The 21,634-nt window shown below is 34.8% G+C and overlaps 1 protein-coding gene across 2 annotated transcripts in view; it reads right to left on the bottom strand.

Moving 5' to 3' along the window:
* The window catches only part of LOC149802990 (uncharacterized), a 316,457-nt gene that overhangs the window by 270,069 nt on the left and 24,754 nt on the right, over positions 1-21,634 (bottom strand). For both annotated transcript variants that reach the window (XM_089952526.1, XM_089952525.1), the window contains exons 4-8: positions 21,447-21,563; positions 12,373-12,500; positions 11,071-11,176; positions 7,300-7,417; positions 5,742-5,839 (exon numbers count right to left, since the gene is read on the bottom strand). In XM_089952526.1, coding sequence (XP_089808652.1) covers positions 5,742-5,839; positions 7,300-7,417; positions 11,071-11,176; positions 12,373-12,500; positions 21,447-21,563 — 567 coding nt within the window. The remainder of the gene's footprint in view (positions 1-5,741; positions 5,840-7,299; positions 7,418-11,070; positions 11,177-12,372; positions 12,501-21,446; positions 21,564-21,634) is intronic.

Raw genomic sequence — 21,634 nt, 5'->3', positions numbered from 1 at the left:
TCTCTCGTGAGACCACCCCTTCTGCCAGCAAAAAGCTGTCTCTCAGATAGGTGGCCTCTATCAACAGGTACGTGCAACATTAACAATTTTCAAGGTCGAAATGATGAAGGTATAAGAAGGGAAATTATCTACAATTGCTGTACATGCATTTTATTGGTTATTCACATGTTTTGTAAAAATATTTTAATCATTTCATCTCTAGCTAATTTTGTACAGCAAAAAAGATATACATCTATCATACAACACTAATCAATTATATATGAAGTTGCTGCGTAGATGTAGGTTAGCATATTGAAATTAATAGCGTAATATTTATTTTCCTGTCCATTAGTTTAACTTGACATGTCGATAAATTTCAGGCTCACTTCAGATGTAATATAAAAATTGCACAGTTAGCTATAACACTTACCCATTCTGGATATGAATAGCAGCTTTAATCAAACTTTAGGTAAATATGGAATGTATATGTATAAATGAATGAAATCAAATGAGAGAATTAACCCATCCAGAAACAAAATAAGTTTATTTAAAGACAAAACCAAAATGCCTAATTCACCAAAAAAAAATAAAGAGATTTAATCAATAATCAAAGAGTGTAACAGGTTTGCATGACAGTTAACTGATGATGACTTGTGTGGATTTAAATAACAGTAACATAAAAAAATAAACAAAAGTCACAAACCTTTGACAATGACAATCAAATCTGGAAAATGATAACCAATTGTTATTTACCCCAAGTCATTATGGATCTACTCCAATGGCAAATGTTATATTCGACTGCTACATTGAAACCCTTTCAAAAGAGTTCTGGTTAGGGCATTATCAGGGTTTTTAAGTTTTTCACAAAGATAAATACACAATACAAACCTGTGAACTGGCTATGTATATCCACGACAGCTCCTTTTAGAGACTAAAGGTTAATCAATATGGGGATTTACAGGATTTAGGCACTACAATGGTGGTTAGTGACATGAACTCTGACCTGGTTTATGGTCTGTAGCTTATGGCAGTTAGCTGCATCTGACAGCCAGATTCAATTATTGCTTTTATTTGTTGTTTTTTCTTACAGCACAAGCACTTGTCAATGGTCATGGCTTCAAAGGATTAAATAGGTCAGTCGTATTTATCTGTTTTTGTGATGCAGCCATGCATAGTAATGTTGTGTTAGAATAATCTAAACATCAGCACACTGTGGTCATGGTTATAACAGATAAAATAAATGTCATCACAGTCCATCTGTTTATAGCAAAACAATGGTTCATAGCAGTGTCAAAATACATTTGTCTGCCAGAAATCATAGTTGCTAGTCACACTTTGCAGGTGATCACTGACAACAGTGCATTCAGATAATAAAATCGATCCCTGCATGATGATTGTGGTCATAACTGATAGGTGGCTGCTCATAGCAGAGGCCACTCAAGACAGGTTTTATAGAATATTCCCAATTGTTAAAGCTGTTGAAGGGTACACAGGTACTCCCCCTGTTCATAATTACCCAGGTATATGTGTGTGTGTGATTAGGATTTTTTAATGCAGCTCTGACAATTTTTCAGTGATATTGCTACGATGTCTGCAGTGTCGCAGTTTATAGTGATGTCTAGCACTGGGGCATCATACCACAGACATGTAGCATTATGTCCCACCCAATCACGTTATCCTGACACCAGGCTGACCAGTCCTAACACTAACCTCTTAATGCTGAGCGCCAAGCGAGGCAGCTGTTAGTACCATTTTTTAAAGTCTTTGGTATGACTGGGCCATGGTTCAAACTGATGACTTCCAACTTCCAAGGCAGATGCTCTAACCACTAAGCCACTGGAGCGGTCAATTACTTAGGTAAGAAAAAGTTAGCCATAGGGTACCCATTTAGTTCATGTTAAATAAAACATGTTTCATAGTTCATATCAAAGATTATATCTGGTTATATCAGGAGCAAGCAAGACACAAAATAAAGAAAACGGCTTCAAGCACATGTTGTGTAACTACTGGCTGCTGTGCATTTATCCATCATAGACCTCTATCTACTGATCTAATATTTTTGACACATGTGACCATTTGGCAACGTAAGCCAAATAGCTTCCTTATTTATAGTAACTGTACATTAAAGATTTCCAAGAAAACAGACAGGTTTCTTGAATTTGAAACCATTCATCACAGATTCATAGTTTGATAAAATCTTAAGTAGCAGACCAGTCTATATTTGAAGAAAAAAAACCTGTGCCAAATATTAAGTGTAATGGGCTTTATCAATGTGACTTGTGGATGTTTATATGACTGAAAAATGTTAGAGGAGAGCGATTTTGTTAAACTAAACAACTTGTTGCACCAGGAAAAGGTCAAACCCACAGTGCCTTACAAAGTCTGAAAGAGGGATTTGACAGTGATGTTAACTTGTTAAATAATTTCCCTTTGATCGGGTACCCAGGTAACCGATTATTAGGATCAATGGGTACCCAGATGACTTTTTCTAAAATTTGGACGTCTTTAATGGTATGGCCCTGTGACTGTTGTGCATCATCCATCATATACTTTTTGAAATTTTTAAAAGACAGTGGACCAGTTTTTACCAAATTTTACAGAGAGCATATTGTTTGGAGGGGCTGCCAGATTTTTTATAAATAATGATCAATATGGTCACCATTACTAAAAATCTTTAAACAATTCTTCTCAAAAGTTGCAATATAAATTGTTAGAACACAGCACCAAAGTGCGAGAGATATTGTGCAGTGCCATAAGAAGTTGTGAGAAAAATAAACCCCATTATGTTGAGGACAGCTGCTTGAAATAATCTGTCAACTTGCATTTGACATGTCAATTTACCATATGCATTCTGGAACAGAGATATCCACATGACAATACCCATGAACTGTGGAAAATTCTCCCAAACAACCATTAACAGAATATTTTCCAAACTTTTTCAAGTTGCTAATCTGGCTATGCATATACCCCTTTAGATTGCAGATTGTGAAAGGGGATTCCCAGCACAGAACATTAATCATGCACAGATAAGAAACAGAATAAGCTCAGAAGCAGTCAAAAGTTTAATGCTTATTCAACCAGAGAGGAGCATCTTATGAGGGTCTGAGCTTAGGTGAGATCTAACAGAGTGAAACAGGAAGAAAGATAGGTATTTTTAAGTCATGTAAATAATAACTAATCTAGCAACCCTCACTATTTTATACTCACCCCTTTGTCATAGTGACAAGGGGAGAGATCCCTCCTTTTCGATAAAATGTCAGAATCTCTGCCTTTCTAAATTTGTTCCAATGATGCCAAATTCACCATAAAATGTGGCTACTAATACTAAAAATAGAAAACCTTTCTAATTACTTCATTTTAAAAATTGCACAATAGACCTGGATCAAATTTTAAGAAAAATGTCAAGGCAGAGAGGGATTTATTATTTATACAAATGATGCTCATCTGCCATCAAGTGTGGTCACCATTAATAAAAATAGAACAAATATTTAAATGACTTCTTCCCAAAATATTCTCAACAGAATTTAAACAAATTTCACAGAAAGCATACTGGATTAGAGGACTTTCATTTTAAACAATGATGCAGATCTGCTGTTGCGAATAACCACTGTTGCTAAATGGTAGAAAACATTCAAACAATTTCTTCAGAAAGGCTCAACAGAATTTGATCAAACTTGATTAAAACAAAACATCATGGCATAAAGGGCTGTCAGATTTACATACCCAGATGCCTATCCATCCACCATCAAATCTGATCACCATTATTTGAAATAATAAAAACTTTTACACAACTTCTTCTAAGAAACTGCTCTGTACAAATTGACCAAATTACACAGTTAAGATTTGGGATTTAATGGCTTTCAGTTTTGTAGAAATGCCATTAGATGTGGTTGCCTTTCTTAAAATGGCTTCTTCACAAAAGCCACCCAACAGAATTTGACCAAATTTTACAGAAAGCAGCCTAGCTTGAGGAGCTGTAAAGTATATGCAATTAATGTCAAAAAACCTAAAGTAATGTCATTTTTAAAAAAAACATGACAAGTATTGACCAAATTTAACCAGAAGTGTCCAAACTTGAATGCTTGTCCGATTTATACCAATGATGCTATTCCACCATCAAATATGACAACCATTAGTAAGTGTAGAAAAATATTTAAATAACTTTACTAATGTGACTAACTTTGATACAAGCATCCTGTCATAGAGACCTTTTACTATTGGACAAATACTGCTTATATGCCATCACATAAGAATGATGATACAAAAACTACAGAAATGGTTAAAAATTGTTTTCATGACATATGCAGTGAACAGCATAGGAAGAAAGTTTGACAAATTGTGTTCTAATGACCCACATTTCTTGGCTAGTGGATCTTGCATTAGGCTATATTAGGCAGGTATCAAGCAGGTGAGTGATGTTAGGCCTTAAGCCTCTTAATATTTTGCATGAAACCTCTTTGACAAGATTTTGTTAGTGCTGTGACAGATTTGTCTTTCACTGGTGACACAATTTTTGGATCTGGAAGAATGCTTGCTTTTCCTGTAAAACTATTCATAAAAGTAGAAATTTACCTAGAACTTTTTGCTTTTAAGATCACCCTGCTGTGGCAAATGAGACCAAAAAAACCCAACCTTTCCCATTAAGTACTTTATATATTTGTTTACAAGTTTAATCTAACTGTAAACAACAATGACCCTGATCTGTCATAGCATAATTTACCAGCAGATCAGGTTCTATGTTGTTATTCTACTGATTACTCCTAACAAACTGCATAGATCAAGATCAACCTGAGCATTATGTGATGGCAGATTTGGATCTGTGCAGTTTGCAGTTGGACTAGACTTATAAGTGAGTACGTACAGTGTCTTATATGTTTCATTAGTTGTTATGTTATAAATAAGAAATTTCATGATAAATTCTGTCAAGTCTGGTCAAAAATTGATCAGCAGTTTTGGGGAAGTAATGTAAAGGTTTCTTCTAACTTGTTAGTCATTTAATAGTAGATCAGTATTTTTTAAATTTAAATCTTAAACATCTTCATGATTTCTGTCAAATCTAATCAAATTCTGTTCAGTGTTATATTTTTGAGTAGTCATTTTACATTTATTGTTCAAATTTCATTAGTGGTGGCCATATCTGATGGCAGATCAAAATCATATGTATAAACCTGAAAGAATTTTATGCCATGATTGCTCTATGCCCAGTTTCATATTTTTGGAAAAGATAGCTACATTCGATGTTGCAATGGCATCATTTGTAAAAACCTGAAAGATCACAAATAATTTTTGTTTGAGGCTTCCAATGAGTTGACTCTGTTTGGCAAAGATTTTGTTAAGTGTTATACAGTTGATTTGATTATAAACATGAGGTGGAAGTGTTAATCATGTCATTTTTTAAATATAACTTGACTTGTAAATATCTGTTGTAATGACACATTAGTAAGTAATAAATTACACATATACTTACAGCTCAGTGTGATATTTAGTATCCGTAAAAATGTAGATGTGCATTATAGGATAATCCATCTCCACTGCCAAACTCTGCTTATGTTCAAAATTTATCTCACTGCCATACTCTGCTTATGTTCAAAATTTATCTCACTGCCATACTCTGCTTATATTCAAAATTTATCTCACTGCATAGTTTGATAAAAACTTAGTAAATAAACCATGGAGATGCGCAATGAAGACTGAGATGAAATTTTTATTTAGTTCATTCTACTATCCAAGTAATTATAAGTAGAAAATCCAAAATATATTACCTTCACAATCAGTTCTGCTACCAGGTAGCGCATGTGCTCCCCTTGAATCTTGGACTGTAGATCTCCTGGGGATGTGGATGGCATTCCTATGATGATATCTGTAAACAGGAGAGCACCAGAGTTATTAGCAATGTCCTATTATTATAGCTTTAAACAGGAGGGAACCAGTGCAATTAGCAATCTGTAAACTGAAGGGAACTAGAGCAATTAGCATGTCCTATGATGATATATGTAAATAAAAGGAATTCAAGCTATTAGCAATGGTACCTGGAGACAGAAGGGAGCTAGAGCTATGGTGTTGTTGTTAAATGCCATTTTTCACCACACAACAGGCTGAACATGGTGGTCAGTATAACTGGTGAAGGAAGATTCCAGGAAACCTCCCTAAGAACTGCTGACCGATCAGAAGCTACTGGCAAGCTTTCTTATATAGCCAGCAACACTGGCCAAGCCCAGTGGTCTATCCTTGAACCCACAAGGATAGAGATTAGATGGCACTGATCAGTAAGGTGGGTACTATAAACCCCTCAGCTGACCAGGGTTCCAGAACTAGAGCTATGTGTGCATTCTAAAGGGCTCCTCCCAGTACAATTTGCATGGCATGGTCTCAAAGTGAGGAACCTGTATTAGGAAACCGAAGTTGGGAAAAGATGGGCATGCAGAGTCCTTAAATTTCCAACTTAATATCCTGGAATGCTGGAAGTTCAACTCAAACATTAACAATAAAACGTTATATGCTAAATTTTATTTAAATCCAACAATCCTTGGTAAAGTAATGCTGCAGCAAATCTAAGTCAAGAAGATATGCAATCAGTGAACAATAATGACTGTAAATGAAATCAAGGATTGCTGAAATCAAACTCTTTCAGGGTTCTGTCAACATAAAAGTGAACGCTAAAGTTAGATCCAGTTCAAAAACTTTTAGTAAAGTAAGATATAGAAACCGAAACATAATTCCTGTAAAGGACACTGTGATTATGCTACAAATCACATCATGTCAAATTTGGTTGAAATCCAACTAACCTTTGTAAAATTTTGCTGTGGAAACCAAAGCTAGAAAGTGATAGGAAATCAGGGCGGTATAACTCTTGTAAGTGATGTTGAAGACTGCTGGAAATTGAAATCATTCATAAATCTGGTTGAAATCCTGCAACCCTTGGCAACATTATGCTCATTTGGCTCCATCAAAAGTTTTAAAAATGTCATCCATTTATATCAGCATTTTTCAGAAGCACTGTCAACAGCTGACAAAGTTTGGGTTAGATCTAAACCCAACATACCAAATATAACAACTTATTTAATTCTGCCTCAAAAATAGTAGCAACAATCATATAGAGATCTGTACACCTGTAATACTCGTACATCAAGTTATTAAGTACATCAAATTTACAAGAAAAGCGAAAAATAATAAGCAAACAGCAACTGAAGTGGTTGGATTATTTAATTTTTAAAAAGACAGGAGATTATATAATAATTGGTAGCATAATATCTTCATTAGGTTCTTTTTAATATTTTCAAAAGCATTAAAAAGGGCATTCGACACCCTCATTTTTGTTACCTAGAATTTTCCAAAGCCCAAGTCCACAGCTTTTGACGGACTCTGACAAGCTGAAGAAATGAGAACAAAACCGGTTCTTGGCTGTAATTATCAGGATCCTTAACGCCAGTGCACAGTCCTGAAATAAATAAAAATATTCAATAAGATGTAGATTAATAGAATCTATGTTGTGTTGGCTAACTGAGACAAGGAGTTTCCTGACTTCTGACAAACACTACATTCATAATATGACACATTTATTTTTCAAAAGAGAAAACACAAAAAACCAACTGTTATAATTGTATTCCATCATATAACTGAGAAGGCTTGAAACAGACCAGAATTATTGTAATTTCATTTGAAATGAACACTAAGATCATCAATACAAGTTACCCTAGTGTTTCCTGATCTCATATTTTTTAAAAGTATACTTATCTCTCTCTCTCTCTCTCGTATCTTTCTCTGTGTGAATGACAAGTGCATCATGCTAGAAATTTACAAAACATGTTCCCAACTTGATTTGTCTTCTTCAGCACAAAAATCCAAAATATGCTATCTTGCAGCATACTTAACAGTAATGTCAAGTGAATATTGCATTTTTGACCATACAATTATGTTGCCAATGAAAGTGGTGCTTAACTCCAAATTACCCATCTTGAATATTCTGAATCCATTATTTTTTTTATCTTGGGGTACCATTTTTCATGATTTTTGGTGGGGTAAGCTAGACTGCAAATTTAAAGTCAAAGTGAAATATTAACCAAGCTGATATTAAAAAATCACCTATCAAAACTGAAGGCAATTGTAATATATCCGTCATTTTAATATGAATGTTATTCATAGTGCCAAAGAAACAGTGATAAGGACATGTGAATAAAAGACGAACAGTGAAAACTGACTGATCAATTGCATACACAATCTCATGGACATGAAAGCTCTGTGTTAAAATAATGACTATCTGATGCTATAAATGCAATACTGCTCAGTTTGCATCCTTTGTTACTTCCTAAAGGGTGGGAAAGATTTTGAATTTTTAATGTAGTTTTAACAAACTGTGTCATATCGGTAAAATATCTGCAGTGTGGCAGTTTACAGTGATGTCTAGCACTGAGGCATCATGCAGACATATGGCATCATGTCCCACCCAGTCACATTATCCCGACACTAGGCCGAGCAGTCCTAACACCAACATCTTAAGGATGAGTGCCAAGAGAGGCAGCTGCTAGTAACATTTTTATAAGTCTTTGGTATAACTCAGGCAGGGTTCAAACCCGCAACCTCCCACATCCAAGGCAAATACTCTAACCTGTTAGGCCACCAGAGCAGTCACTTCATAAAGAATATATCCATCAACATACATTACAGAAAGTTAACTGAATAACCCACCTACAAACAAGAGGTGACATGAAGGTGAGAGTGGTCTCACATTACCTGTCACTGTCTGCACAAAAAACATAACACATGAATAGATTAACCACCCACAAAGTGGATTCTATAAGGTGAAGGGATTATCTAATTTAAAATAAATACTCACTAAAACCTGCTGCAACTCAATTAAACATGGAAACATTTGAAAAATATGAAATCATTAATGTTCAAGATAAAAGAATGTCAAAAACAGTTTGCATCTTTCTGAATAATGTAGCCACTATTAATCCATGAAAAAAGCCAACATAATGTATGGATCACAAATATTTTCTTCAAGCATTGTTTCATACTGAATAGATGTGTTAATGTGGATGACATTAATGTGTCTCACTCAAACATTGTTTCATAAATAAATCACTGCAGTTTTGTTTGTTTTTTATCACAAGCACCATTCACTATTCCACTGAAGAAAAACAACACAAGGGTAAATTGCTGTTACTAAACAGGCACATAACAACCAGCTCAATAAATAATCAGCAGACCAGTCCAGCTAAAACCCACTCCAATCAGGTCTATTGGAACTGACACTGTCATATAAATGAGTTCAGGAACTCCCCATAAACTGTGACATATGTAAACTCACAGATACATAATGAACCTTAAGCATGCACACAGACTGTCTTTGATCTTCGAATCAAGTGCACCCACAGTATATTTATCAGCTTCTAATTTCGGGTACATTTGTAAATCATTTCTGTCACATTTTTTCATAATCTTAAGGATTTCTATTGTGTTTTGTTCAAGTAAACCTTCACCATGGTGTAAAAGCCATATTTAGCCTACTAAAACTCAACTTATTGTTACAGGTCTTTGCTCTTAAAATAAGTAACAGAAAAGAGTGAAGACAAGCTTTGTAAAATTTAACAAGTAATTTCTTTCCCTAGACTTCAAAGTAAACAAAATAAGAAAAAAGAACTTACGATATTGCAAAATAAATCCAAATTGTAATCCAATAATTAAAACACAAGTCCTATCAATGAAAAGTTCTAAGTAAATCACAGTTCAAATCCCAATGAAAATCCAAAATGGAAGGTGATGACATGTGCAATAGTCAGTTTTGGTAAACAACTTTTGTCAAAAACATTTTTAATTCTTTCTCAAAGTAAGAACCATTAAAAGTTGTTTAGTAACATAGTCACTGATTTTGGAACAAGGTCAGAAACCAGATACAATGTTTCAATTCTGGACAATGTCAAATCCAGTAACAATAGCAAGTAATGGAATATAAAAAAAATTAAAACAGCAGACAAACAATTAAATTAAATATACATAACATTATATAAAAACTGACATGTACGTCGATGTCCCAGGCACAAACTCTTATATATCTCAGGGAATACCTGTAATCACCTGAGCTGAATTCCACTCACAAAAGATTAATTTGAGCTCAACATCGCAGAACTTATTGGCAGATAAATTCAGGGGTTGCAACCTATCTGTGAACACAGCTGGCACAAACAGTGCTAAGATGCCATTGTCCTTATGTGACCAAAACATCTGTCCATGATATGGTTTAAAAATATCAAAGGGTGTTACTACTTTATGAAGGTACTGAATAAGGGACAGAAAGTCATGTACATAGTTTAAACAAGATATCAGAATCTGGTCAACAAACTGAATCTAAACATCTCACTGCTCAGGTGAATTTCCATAAATCTCATGGTCCAAGTCACAATGGAATTCCACATCTTTCAAGCAGGAACTGATCCTGCTTGAACATGGTTTGCAACCATATACTGTATACTCCCTGATTTATGCCCCCACTCTAATTAATCCCCCATCCACTTTTTTAAAACAGAAAATGTAAAAGATGCAGTGTAACACCAGTACAAAAGATCTGGGGGTTCAGATGTGGCATTACAATTTACAATCGATCAGGTTCCTGGGAAAATGCATTGATCTATTGATCATTTTAACTGTGCTGATATTTACAATCACTGAATTCAGTGGCTGTAGAGTTTTCTTTTCTGCATCACTTTTGCACTGCTATGTGAGTCAAAAGGTATTTTAAAATTTTTTGGGGGCAATAAGGTGCAGAACTAAACTGTAATCCAACATCCAGACTGTCAATTTAGATAAAACTTTCTAATCAATATCCAGACTGTCAATTTGGTTAAAACTTTCTAATCAACATCCAGACTGTCAATTTGGTTAAAACTTTCTAATCAACATCCAACCTGTCAATTTGGTTAAAACTTTCTAATCAACATCCACACTGTCAATCTAGAAAAAAACTGTAAAGCTCCTAATAACTTTAAACTGAGCTGATTAATCATAACAAAAGAAAATGCCACATCAGCTGATGCTATAATTAGCCAAACATTGTGCAACTACCCTTCCTCATTTTATTTCACACATACTTACATCGAGCAGTGAATTATGGGCTCTGTTTGACCCTTTTTGGAGAAACTGGGTCAGTCTCCATCGATGGGTTTGGCCTGGGAAGTTAATGCTGTCTACTTCAAACTCACTGCAAAACATATTTACAACATTTAATAAAATAATTATGAACTTTGGATTAACATCATAGTCAAATATGAATACCAACATGCTAGATTCAGGAAGATATCTTTACTATGAAGGGAGGTTACTTTTTCACAAAAACTGCTTATGTGGACAATAAAGAGGCTGACAGTCTGTAATGCCCAAGTACCAATATTTCATGTCAATGGGAAATTTTGGTGGTGGTATATAGCATCAAAGATGTAAATGCTGCTCTTGAGATGTTTAGCATTAACCTCTCAGCAAATGTGAAAGCAAAAATATATTTTGGAATAGATGATCCATATTTTCATTTTGAAAATTAAATTGTTTTAGACGGCACGGGATGGAGTAAGGAAGCACGTGAAAATTTATAAAAGAAAGATGTCTGTTGAAATAAACTAGTGTTTTTATGCATGAATGTGTTCCAGATACAAATGGCAACTCGTTTTGAGATGTTTGTTTATAAAATTTCAAACATTCTGTAAATTTACTAGGGTGTATCAATAATCTAATTGGTATGCACTCTCTCTATAAATGTACAAACAGCTGACAAATATAAAATGAAGTTCATTTTCAAAAATGTTACAAAGTGTGCATTTCTATTTTCATGATTTTGTAAGTTTCAGCATCTATCAATTTAAATTTCAAGTTGATGTGACAATACTTTAAGTTCTGCAAGAGAAACTCTAAATTTTAAAGCAGTAATGGTATCTAGGTATGGCTGTAATTTCTAAACGAAATATATTTCTAGGTCAATCAGTCAATTCAGAATTCCAATTCTGTACAAAATCAAATAACCTTTTGTTGTTTTACAACATAAATAAAAGTACCCTTCTCTACCACACATTGATTTAACCAAGCATGACAGAAACACAGTGATTATAACAAATTTCAAATAAGAGAAGCCTAGTACTGTGTGACTAAAAATAGATTTATGTCTCTGTCAGACATTAATAAAGATAGGTTCAATGTATCAAAACAATGTTTTTAAAATGAATAAATAAATGAGGGCTATAATTATTGTCCACGACTTGTTTCTAATATACTATATAGGAAGCTGTCAGTTGTGGTGGGAGATATCTGTTCCTATCTTAATCTAGTCTGGAATAATTCCAGTTTTCTGTTTATCTGACACTGAGGGCTCCCCGGTCATAAAATGTAATGTACATTTTAAGGACTAACCCATTGTTCCAGATGCTGTTTAGTTGCTTCTCATTCAGCTGCTTCAGTTTCCCTGCAGAGTTCTTGGACACTTGCTCCAACTCATCAAATGTCGGGCCAATAATAAGATTTCGAAAATCAATCACAACCTAAAAAATATAAACAGATCTTTGATGAAATCTAATGAATATCTGTAAATCAGAAAATGTTAACATCACTTTTTACAACAACAAAATTCAAAATGCTCATATGTTTAATTAAAAAAGATCAAATGTAACCTGTCTTTACCAGCCACCAACAGGTTGGTACACTATGGCTTCTTAAGGGAGGTGATTATTATGGGAGTTTACTGCAAGAAAATACAATAAAATAAAAATTGGGAAAACAAGATATAGGCAACTAGCTGTTTAGAGTAGGTGACGATTATGGGCAGTTGCACTTGACTCCTTAGCTCCCATAATCTTTAGGCAAAACTAAATCTTCCATACCCTAATACCAAATGCCTTTTTGACACTATATTTTTCAGTCAACAGAATGAGCTGTGAAACTTTATTCCTTACTTTTACTTCTGACTGTATAATGTTTTAATATTTACAGCATGACTAAAAAGTATATTTAAAAAGAGGATTATATCCAAATATCAAAACCTTATATAATAACAATCATGTGATGCAATAATACCAAAAATGACTTGCCCATTGTAGTAACCATGCTTCGTGCAACTTTTACCAATTTTGTATAAATGGATGTCAGAGTAGCTGGCACACCCTTTATATATTTATTTTTGCTCAAAATGACCATTTTCCTTCAGATACAAAAATGTACTGAACTGGAAGAGATTTAGGTCTGGTATTTGGATCAAAGAGGCCAACCTTTGTAGTGTTACAGTACTCTTTAGGAATAACAACAACAGTAATAATAATAATAATAATTTACCTAAAACAAGTAAATCAATTAGAATACAGATGCATCTACAGTCTGTCCAAATAGATAGCTGTACATTTTTCACACGTAATGTTTGTAATATAGAGGAAAACTGCCAATAACAAAGTGCATACAGGATGATTAAAACCAACTTCTCACCAAGAGTACCATAACAGTAAATTACACCTTGTCATGTAGTAAATAGCATTATTATACTGCCTGTATTTAAAACCTTTTCACACTGGTCAGATACTTGGTCTTGAATCAAACATCAATTGTGTCTACCTTATCTTCAATGCAAGCCAACCATAAAATCTGGTCAAGATAATGGACACAGAATTAAACTTATTTTACAGAAACCATATTTCTTCATTCAGTCTCAGTGACCCTGACCTTTAACCTATTGTATCCAAAAGGAATTGTGCCTTCCTTCTCTCAAATGCAAGCCATCCACAAAGTTTGGTTAAAGTAAGTTATAAAGAACTAGAGATATTGTGCAAAAACCATATTTCTTCTTATAGTCACTGTCACCTTGACACTTTACCTAATAACCAATAGGTGTCTTTCTGATCTCAAATGCAAGTTACTTACAAAGTCTGATCAGAGTACCTGGCATATAAGTCCAACCATTGTGTGAAAAGATTTCCTTCTTACAATCAATGACCTTTGACATTTTGAGCCTGAAATGAACATGTTTTTTATTAGTCACAAATGCAAACTCCTCAGAAAGTTTGGTAAAGGTAGCTGGTGGAGAACTAGATATATTTTGTAAAAATGAAATATGGAACTTGATGATACACATTTGGACAGATGAGCAAGCAGACAGATGGACATCATTAAAATTTGATGCATAGATGTCTATGTGTGTGATTTGGATTTTTAACATAGATTTAACAATTTTTCAGTTATATCACTATGATGTCTGCAGTTTGGCAATTTATAGTGATGTCTAGCACTGGGGCATCATGCCACAGACATGTAGCATGATGTCCCACCCAGTCACATTATCCTGAAACCAGGCTGACCAGTCCTAACACTAACCTTTTAATGATGAGCATCAAGCAAATCAGCTGTTAATACCATTTTTATGAGACTTTGGTATGTTTCAGCAAGGGTTTGAGCCCCCAACAAATCCATCTGCTTTTGTATCAGGTTTGCCCATATCTCCTTTAGGATTATACTTCACCATGCTCTTTTTGGGGTACACCATAGCCTTCCTTGGGGACTGCCCTCCCTATGTGGAAGCTGTCCTTGTCTTCAATATCCCAAGGTTTAAAACATGGTAGAGATTGAAAGATTCTATTGTATCTATCATTTCATCATTCAGTTTAATCACAAACATTCATACACTTCCAGCACATTTCCTATAGTGCTGTATGGTTCTACTTAAATTTACTAAAATTGTAAAATGCTTTATATTTAGGTGATTTGGTCTTTTATCCATGACTTACCTGCAAATCACAACTGTTCAACAGAGCATCATGTGCAAACATCAGTCTGCATACAGCTCTTATGACGATCAAGAAAGGAGAGATCACACCTGGCTTACATATGCCTACCAGCTAAATGCAAAAGCAGTTAGAGTTGGCCAAGAAATCTGGGTCAGTAGGAAGCTTGCTACTGAAATCTTGACTGCATATGCTATAAATACAAACATTTCAAAGATTGTTTTTTTATATATCTTTATCAATGCTTGTACAGTATCACTGCAACAGTATTGAATGATCTTTATATAGGATGCTTACTGTAAAATTTTGCTTCTACGCCAGGATGTTTTCTGTAAAATTTTGCCAGATTCTGTTGAGTGATTTTTTAAATAAAGCTGTGAAGATGTTTTTCTATTTCTAGTAACGGATACCATATCTGATGGTGGACTGGCACTGTATCATTCTAAAAGGTTTTCAAGCAAGGATGCTGTCAAATAGTAAAACTCTGTTGAACATGCTTTTTTTAAGAAAAGTTACTAGAGGTTTTCTATTTTTGGTAATATTAGCCATACCTGATGGTGAATCAATATAATTTGTACAAAACTATAAAACCTTTCTACCAGTATGTCTTCTGTCAAATCTGATCAAAGTTTGCAAAAACATTGTTGAGAATAAGTAATTTAAATGTGATTGTATTTTTTAATCACAATGACTATATTACTGAGTAAATCAGCATTATTTGTTCCAATATGACAGCAATGATGTTTTCATCAAATTGTTTAAAATTCTGCTGAAATGGTTTTTCAAAATATGTCATTCAAAGGTTTTCCTATTTTCCATTATGCTGCCATATTTGATGGTGAATTGGCATCATTTGAAAAACTACCTTTAATGCCACCATGCTTTTATTAAATTTAGTCAAATTATGTTCATCAGTTGTTAAGATAATGTCACATAAAATTTGTCTCTTTGTAGAAACAGCTGCTATTTTTGACAATGGATTAGAATCATTTGTACAAACTTTAAAGTCCCTTACACAAAATGCTTTATGTAAAAATCTTTCGAGTGGTTTTCAGTTGTTCAAAAGTTTTCACCCATTTTTGTGGCCAGATCTGATGGCAGATTACCATCATCTGTACAATGTTTCAAGTCCTTTATGCCATAGTATTTTTTGTACAATTTGTCAGATTCTGTTGAAAAAGTTTTAATAAGTCAGATTATGGTTTTTCCTACTAGTTGTAATGGTGGTCATAATTGAAAATGGATTGGTAGACTGGTAAAATTAATGCATGTAATATACAAACATGCTAAAGAATATTATAATGTAACAAAGAATTGGGCATTACTCAAAGCAAATCTTTGGTGGAGTGTGACAATGAAACAATATCACATTATGTCAGCAATGTTTGCAAAGCATTAAGGCAACTTTTCAAAAGCTGTAGAACTAGCTGCCAAAATAAGAACTCTCAAAACACAAAATATAAATATTTAACATCATAAAGGGGGCATAAATCTGTCAAAACACATTGGAGTATGACAACAGAAACACATGTACAATATCATCTGATGTCAGTAATATATGTCATATTTCACAGCAATTCATTAAAAGACACAGGATTAGTTCCACAATTAATAAATGATATATTTATTAATAACATGGGATACAACTCTGGCAGAAATATCAGCATAACAACAGAATAGGACCCAGCTGACCTCTCATGTCAATAAATGTCAAGCCTCATGACAATTCATGAAAATACGTGGGACTAGAACATGACAACATAATGATTATGGACTTGCTGAACATGACAATAAAATGATTGTGGACAGGTTGACTCCATGTCAATTACATCTGCCAATGTCCAGGGCAACTAATGAAAAGCTGAAGGAAAAAATAGGGATGACAGAATATGTACATATTAACCTTAGGTCAATTTAGCCTGCCAAATTTCAGGGTACGTATCAAAAGCTGTCAAACTATCAAACTGCATACACTGGAATTAACATATATAGTACATTCATTTAATACCAAAAACAAGCATAGCTCTGAAATGAGGTATCAGAGAATGATGACAGAACAATATATGCACATGCTGACCTAATACCACAATCTCACTATTTCACTCCAAGAATGTGAATTGTTTATGTCAGGTCCTTGGGTATATCACACTGCATGATCATATGGACATGGCAGCTGTTTTTACTGCAGACTACTAACAATGACCTTCAGTAAACCTTCACAATAGTCAGTCTTTTTGCAGATGACAGCCAGCTGTACAGAGTAATTGACTTGGACTAGGATGAAGTAGTTACAAGCAGATCTAGACCACCTACAAAGATGGGAACATGACTGGCAAAGTTCAATCCTGACAAATGTGAGGTTATCCAGATCACCAACAAGTGATGGATCGTCCCAGCCATACTATCCACGGCCAAAAACTGATGATGACATCCAAGGCCAAATATTTGTAAGTCACCACTGACAGCACCTTATCATGGAAGGGCCACAATGACTCTGCTACAAAGATGACAAACACCACCATAGCATTCCTTGTTAGAAATCTGCCTACATGCCCCGAAGAAGTAACGGCTACATACTATAAATCCTTAGTATGCCCAGAGTTGGAGTATGCGTCAACCATTTGGGACCCATCAACCAAAGCAAACATTATCAAACCTGAAGCAGTAAAACAAAGGGCAGCACAGTTTACTAATGGGGATTATTGAATAACCAGCAGCATCACCACCATGCTCCAACAGTTGGGATGGGAAGAGCTTCAAGCTCGATGCCAACAAGCTAAAGCTGTTATGATGTACTGGATTATACACCAGGTAGATGATATCCCAGCAGCACCATACCTCCAATGGGGCCCCCGAGTATCCGTGTGGTCTAAAGCGTTCTCCGTCAAGGATCACTGCCATTTCACCTCTGTCTGGGTGGGTTCAAGTCTCGGACTCGGCCAATGTGTATATGTGAGAAAGCTTGCCAGTAGCTTCTCGTGGGTCAGTGGTTCTTTCCAGGGTTTTCCCGGGTTCTTTCTCCACCATTAATACTGGCCACCATGTATAGGCTATCTTGTGCTGAAAAATGGCATTAAACCCTACAACAACAACAACCATACCTCCAACAGACAGGATCTAACACCAGAGGACATTTATGCAGATTTCTCATCCCCTTCACCAGAGTCAATGCATATAAAGACTCCTTCCCATCAGGAGTCTGCCTGTGGAACTCCTTACCAGTCTCACTAGAAAACGCCAATTCTACTGATGCTTTTAGAGCTGGGGTTGGTGTTGGGATTAGCTCCAGACATGGGATGTATTTTAACCTGTTTTTAGCTGCACTTGGGCCTCCCATCACATGAACATAGTTCACACCATATGCGAACATGTTCCAGAGGAACCCTGCACATTATTGGAAGAAGAAGAATAATAAACAGTTTCAGCTGGATGATCAGTGGTTCAATTACATGCTTCTGAGAACAGTAAAATATTCTTTAGTATACATGCTAAACTGAATTTGATTCATTTTTATCGGCTTTATGAGACACAACTGGTTTCTGAAAATTTTAAGTATTACTGAAAATTATTAAAAACATTTTTTAATACAATTTCCAGACAATCCCGATATTTAGGTTAATGGTGTTTGTGGATCAAATCATAAAAGTAGCAGCTTTTTTTTCTTGGCTGGTTTTCTTGTTTGAGCAGCATTGATTTTTCCATGGCTCTGACCAATTGTTTCAATCAGCACTAATGCAGGAAGGCACACAGTTATTATTACCTGATGTATATAAATTTAACATGAAAATGGGGCATAACTATAGTTTAGTTTGGTTCTGGGGAGGGGTAGTACCATTTTTCAGCGCATAACAGGCTACATGGTGGCCAGTATATTTTGTAAAGGAAAATCCTGGGATGACCCTGGAATAAACCAAAGAGTGACAGAAAACTACAGGGAAACTTTCTCACAATATCCACACTGGTCAAGCCAAGCCTCGAACCCAATAAAACTGAGGTCACATGCGAGTGATCTGTAAAGGTGATCACCTCAGACCTCTTGGCCACCCAGGGCCCTGGTATAAACCTGGAACAATATGCACACATTGATATCATATGACATATCAACAATGCCTGCCAAGTTTCTGGGCAATACATGAAAAACTGCAGAACTAATGCAAGACAACTGAACACAATGCATATTGTTGACTTTGTATTAGTAATATCTGCCAAGTTACAAGGCAAGTTCATTAAGAGCTGTGAGACTATTTACATACACTGGAACTACCATATGTAATATTTATATTTAACACCAAACTGGGGAATAACTCATGACAAATACTTTAGAGCATGACAGCAGAATACTGTTGACCAATGTCAGAAATATAAGTGTTGGTTCAACACAGTCCATGGAATGACAAACCTAATACTATATGCCCTGATCATGATAATGGTGGAAATTTTAAAGACAGGGTTGAGGTATAAAAGGAGGATTAACTGAGTTGCGTCAGTTTCTGTCTGTCTGTGGTAGTAAAAAGACCTCAAACAGGCATCAGGTTGATCAATTACATGCCCAATTGATCAATTACATGTCTGATTGACTGATTACATGCCAGAATGATCAATTACATGTCTGACTGATTAATTATATCCCTAATTGAAATTGATCAATTACATGCATGATAGATTAATTACATGGAGGAATAAAGCTGTACAGTTTCAAGGTGACATGTAATTTTAATGATTCTATCGTATCAGGGAACCCAAAGATCTAATACTGTTTATACCTAAGTCCTGTCCCACTGCAAACTGCACAATACACTGGTAAATCTGGTTCAATGCAGTTTGTTTGGAGTACCATATATACTCATGTATAAGCCAGATAATTTCAGGAAGAAAAAAAAGCCAGGAAAGGGGGGGAGGGAGTTTGGCTGTTCCATGGGTCAAGGTCTAAACCTGAAATTGTTTTATAGTTTTTTTTTGACTACCGTAATGGCTGTAAATCTTGTGACGCAAAAAATAATTATTTTCTTCAGTGTCCCATGACTTATATGCATGTAAAAGAATACATTTTCAGTCTCCCAGCACTTACTAAACTCTTATAAACTACTATGAATGTTTCAGCTATTATTTTGCGTGTGCATACTGTCTGATTTCTGTAACATAAAATTAAGACTTCACAATTCATGGGTCAGTTTGAGGTTACCTGGAAGACCAGGCTGTACTATAATGTAAAGTACTTCCACAGTGCATGTCACACTTAGCGTCATTTAAATCCTTGTTTATTCCCAAAAATATTAGATGTAGATTTTGCTTTATTCATTGTTTCTACCAAATTACTTTCTCCCAGATCATATTTGACTTAGATGTACATAGCTGTTTCATTTACACTGATCCACATGCTCATGAGCTACTCTTTTTCAGTGATATAAGCATTCCTACAAATTGAGGTAATCTTTATAGAAAGGTATTCAAGTTCATTTATGCATATATTCACATAAATGGTACATGTTCATGAAAGAATGGTAATAATAAAGACTAAAATTCTGAATCTAGATCGACTAAGATCATCTTCAATCTATTTTAATTTTGTGTTTTGTCTGAACAAAATCGTAACTTTTCACACACTGGAAGGCTGGTTGTTATGGCATCCCACTGTTTATAATTAGTGGATTTTTTCTTTTGTTATCCAAAAACAATCCAGACCAGTTAATTGTTAAAACCTTGAAACTAGCCTGGGTTAAGAGGGAACTTTATCAGGTGGCTACAACAGTACTTTGATGTGTAATTGTCTTTTGCTCCATAATATTTGCACAATTACCAAAGCTGTGTAAAACCGTGTGTAAGGCCACTTACAAGAAAGCAAACGATAACTCAGTTATCATCATATTACAATATTTTTCAAAGCATAATTTATAAAAATTCATCACTGTATTTGGGTTTAGTGCAGTGGTGTCTATGATTCCAATCCAAGGGATGTACTTCAGCCAAATGTGCTTCATTCAGTGCAAGTTCAAACTTTCCATGAACATACAGTGGTGCCATTATGTAAATATGCTCATTAGCCTAAATCTGAGCATTGAACTGAACCATATTGTTTTTTTTGTTGTTGTTATACTGGGATCATATTTTAAAGGAGTTAGGTATTTACAATTTCAAGGCAAAATAAAAACATAATTACTGGAGCAATGATACAAAATTCAAATGCAATAATGCATAATCAAACAATAACTGAGTCAAAAGAGATAGGTACTGTTACAGCAACCTGCATATACTCAATTCTGGTCATCATCCAATCAAATTATACACAAATCTAAATTAGGTAGAAACAATGAAGAAAAAAAAACAAACAGAAAATTAAATAAATTTATTGACTTTTAAAACAAATTATATTCACTTATAACATGTGCCAACCCCAAGAGAGGTATATGCATAATTTTTACCAATATAAGTTTGCCTAAATAACTTCATTTAGAACTTACCACATGCATCTTGTGATGTCCTATTGGAGTTGTGAGCTGGCTTATGCACAAGTCATGCACAGTTTAATAATTTTTACCCATTCAGGTTGGGGGGATAGGCATATACACAAATGAGCTTATATATAAGTATATACAGTAATCAGCAGAACAAACAACAATGACCCCAATCTGTTAAAGCATCCACAGTCAATGAGAAATTTACATGTCCACAACTGGCCATTACATAAGGAGAGTGTAACAAGTTCTTTTGAGTAAAATCACGTACCTTTTCTTGTCCATCATCACCAGTTGCTGCAGATGACATCCTGTTTTTTGTGCCTGTCACTGATTGAGGAAGTTTGATAGGAAATTTCTTCCAGTGGTACAACATTGTCTCAGCCAACTGTAATCAATCAAACAGAAAACCTATATACCAGAACAATTCAACTCAAATAAATTAAACAATACACTTTC

The sequence above is a fragment of the Sinohyriopsis cumingii genome, chromosome 3, assembly GCF_028554795.1.
Source record: "Sinohyriopsis cumingii isolate HCF-2022 chromosome 3, ASM2855479v2, whole genome shotgun sequence".
Classification (NCBI taxonomy): domain Eukaryota; kingdom Metazoa; phylum Mollusca; class Bivalvia; order Unionida; family Unionidae; genus Sinohyriopsis; species Sinohyriopsis cumingii.
This window is presented reverse-complemented; position numbering and strand designations above follow the sequence as displayed.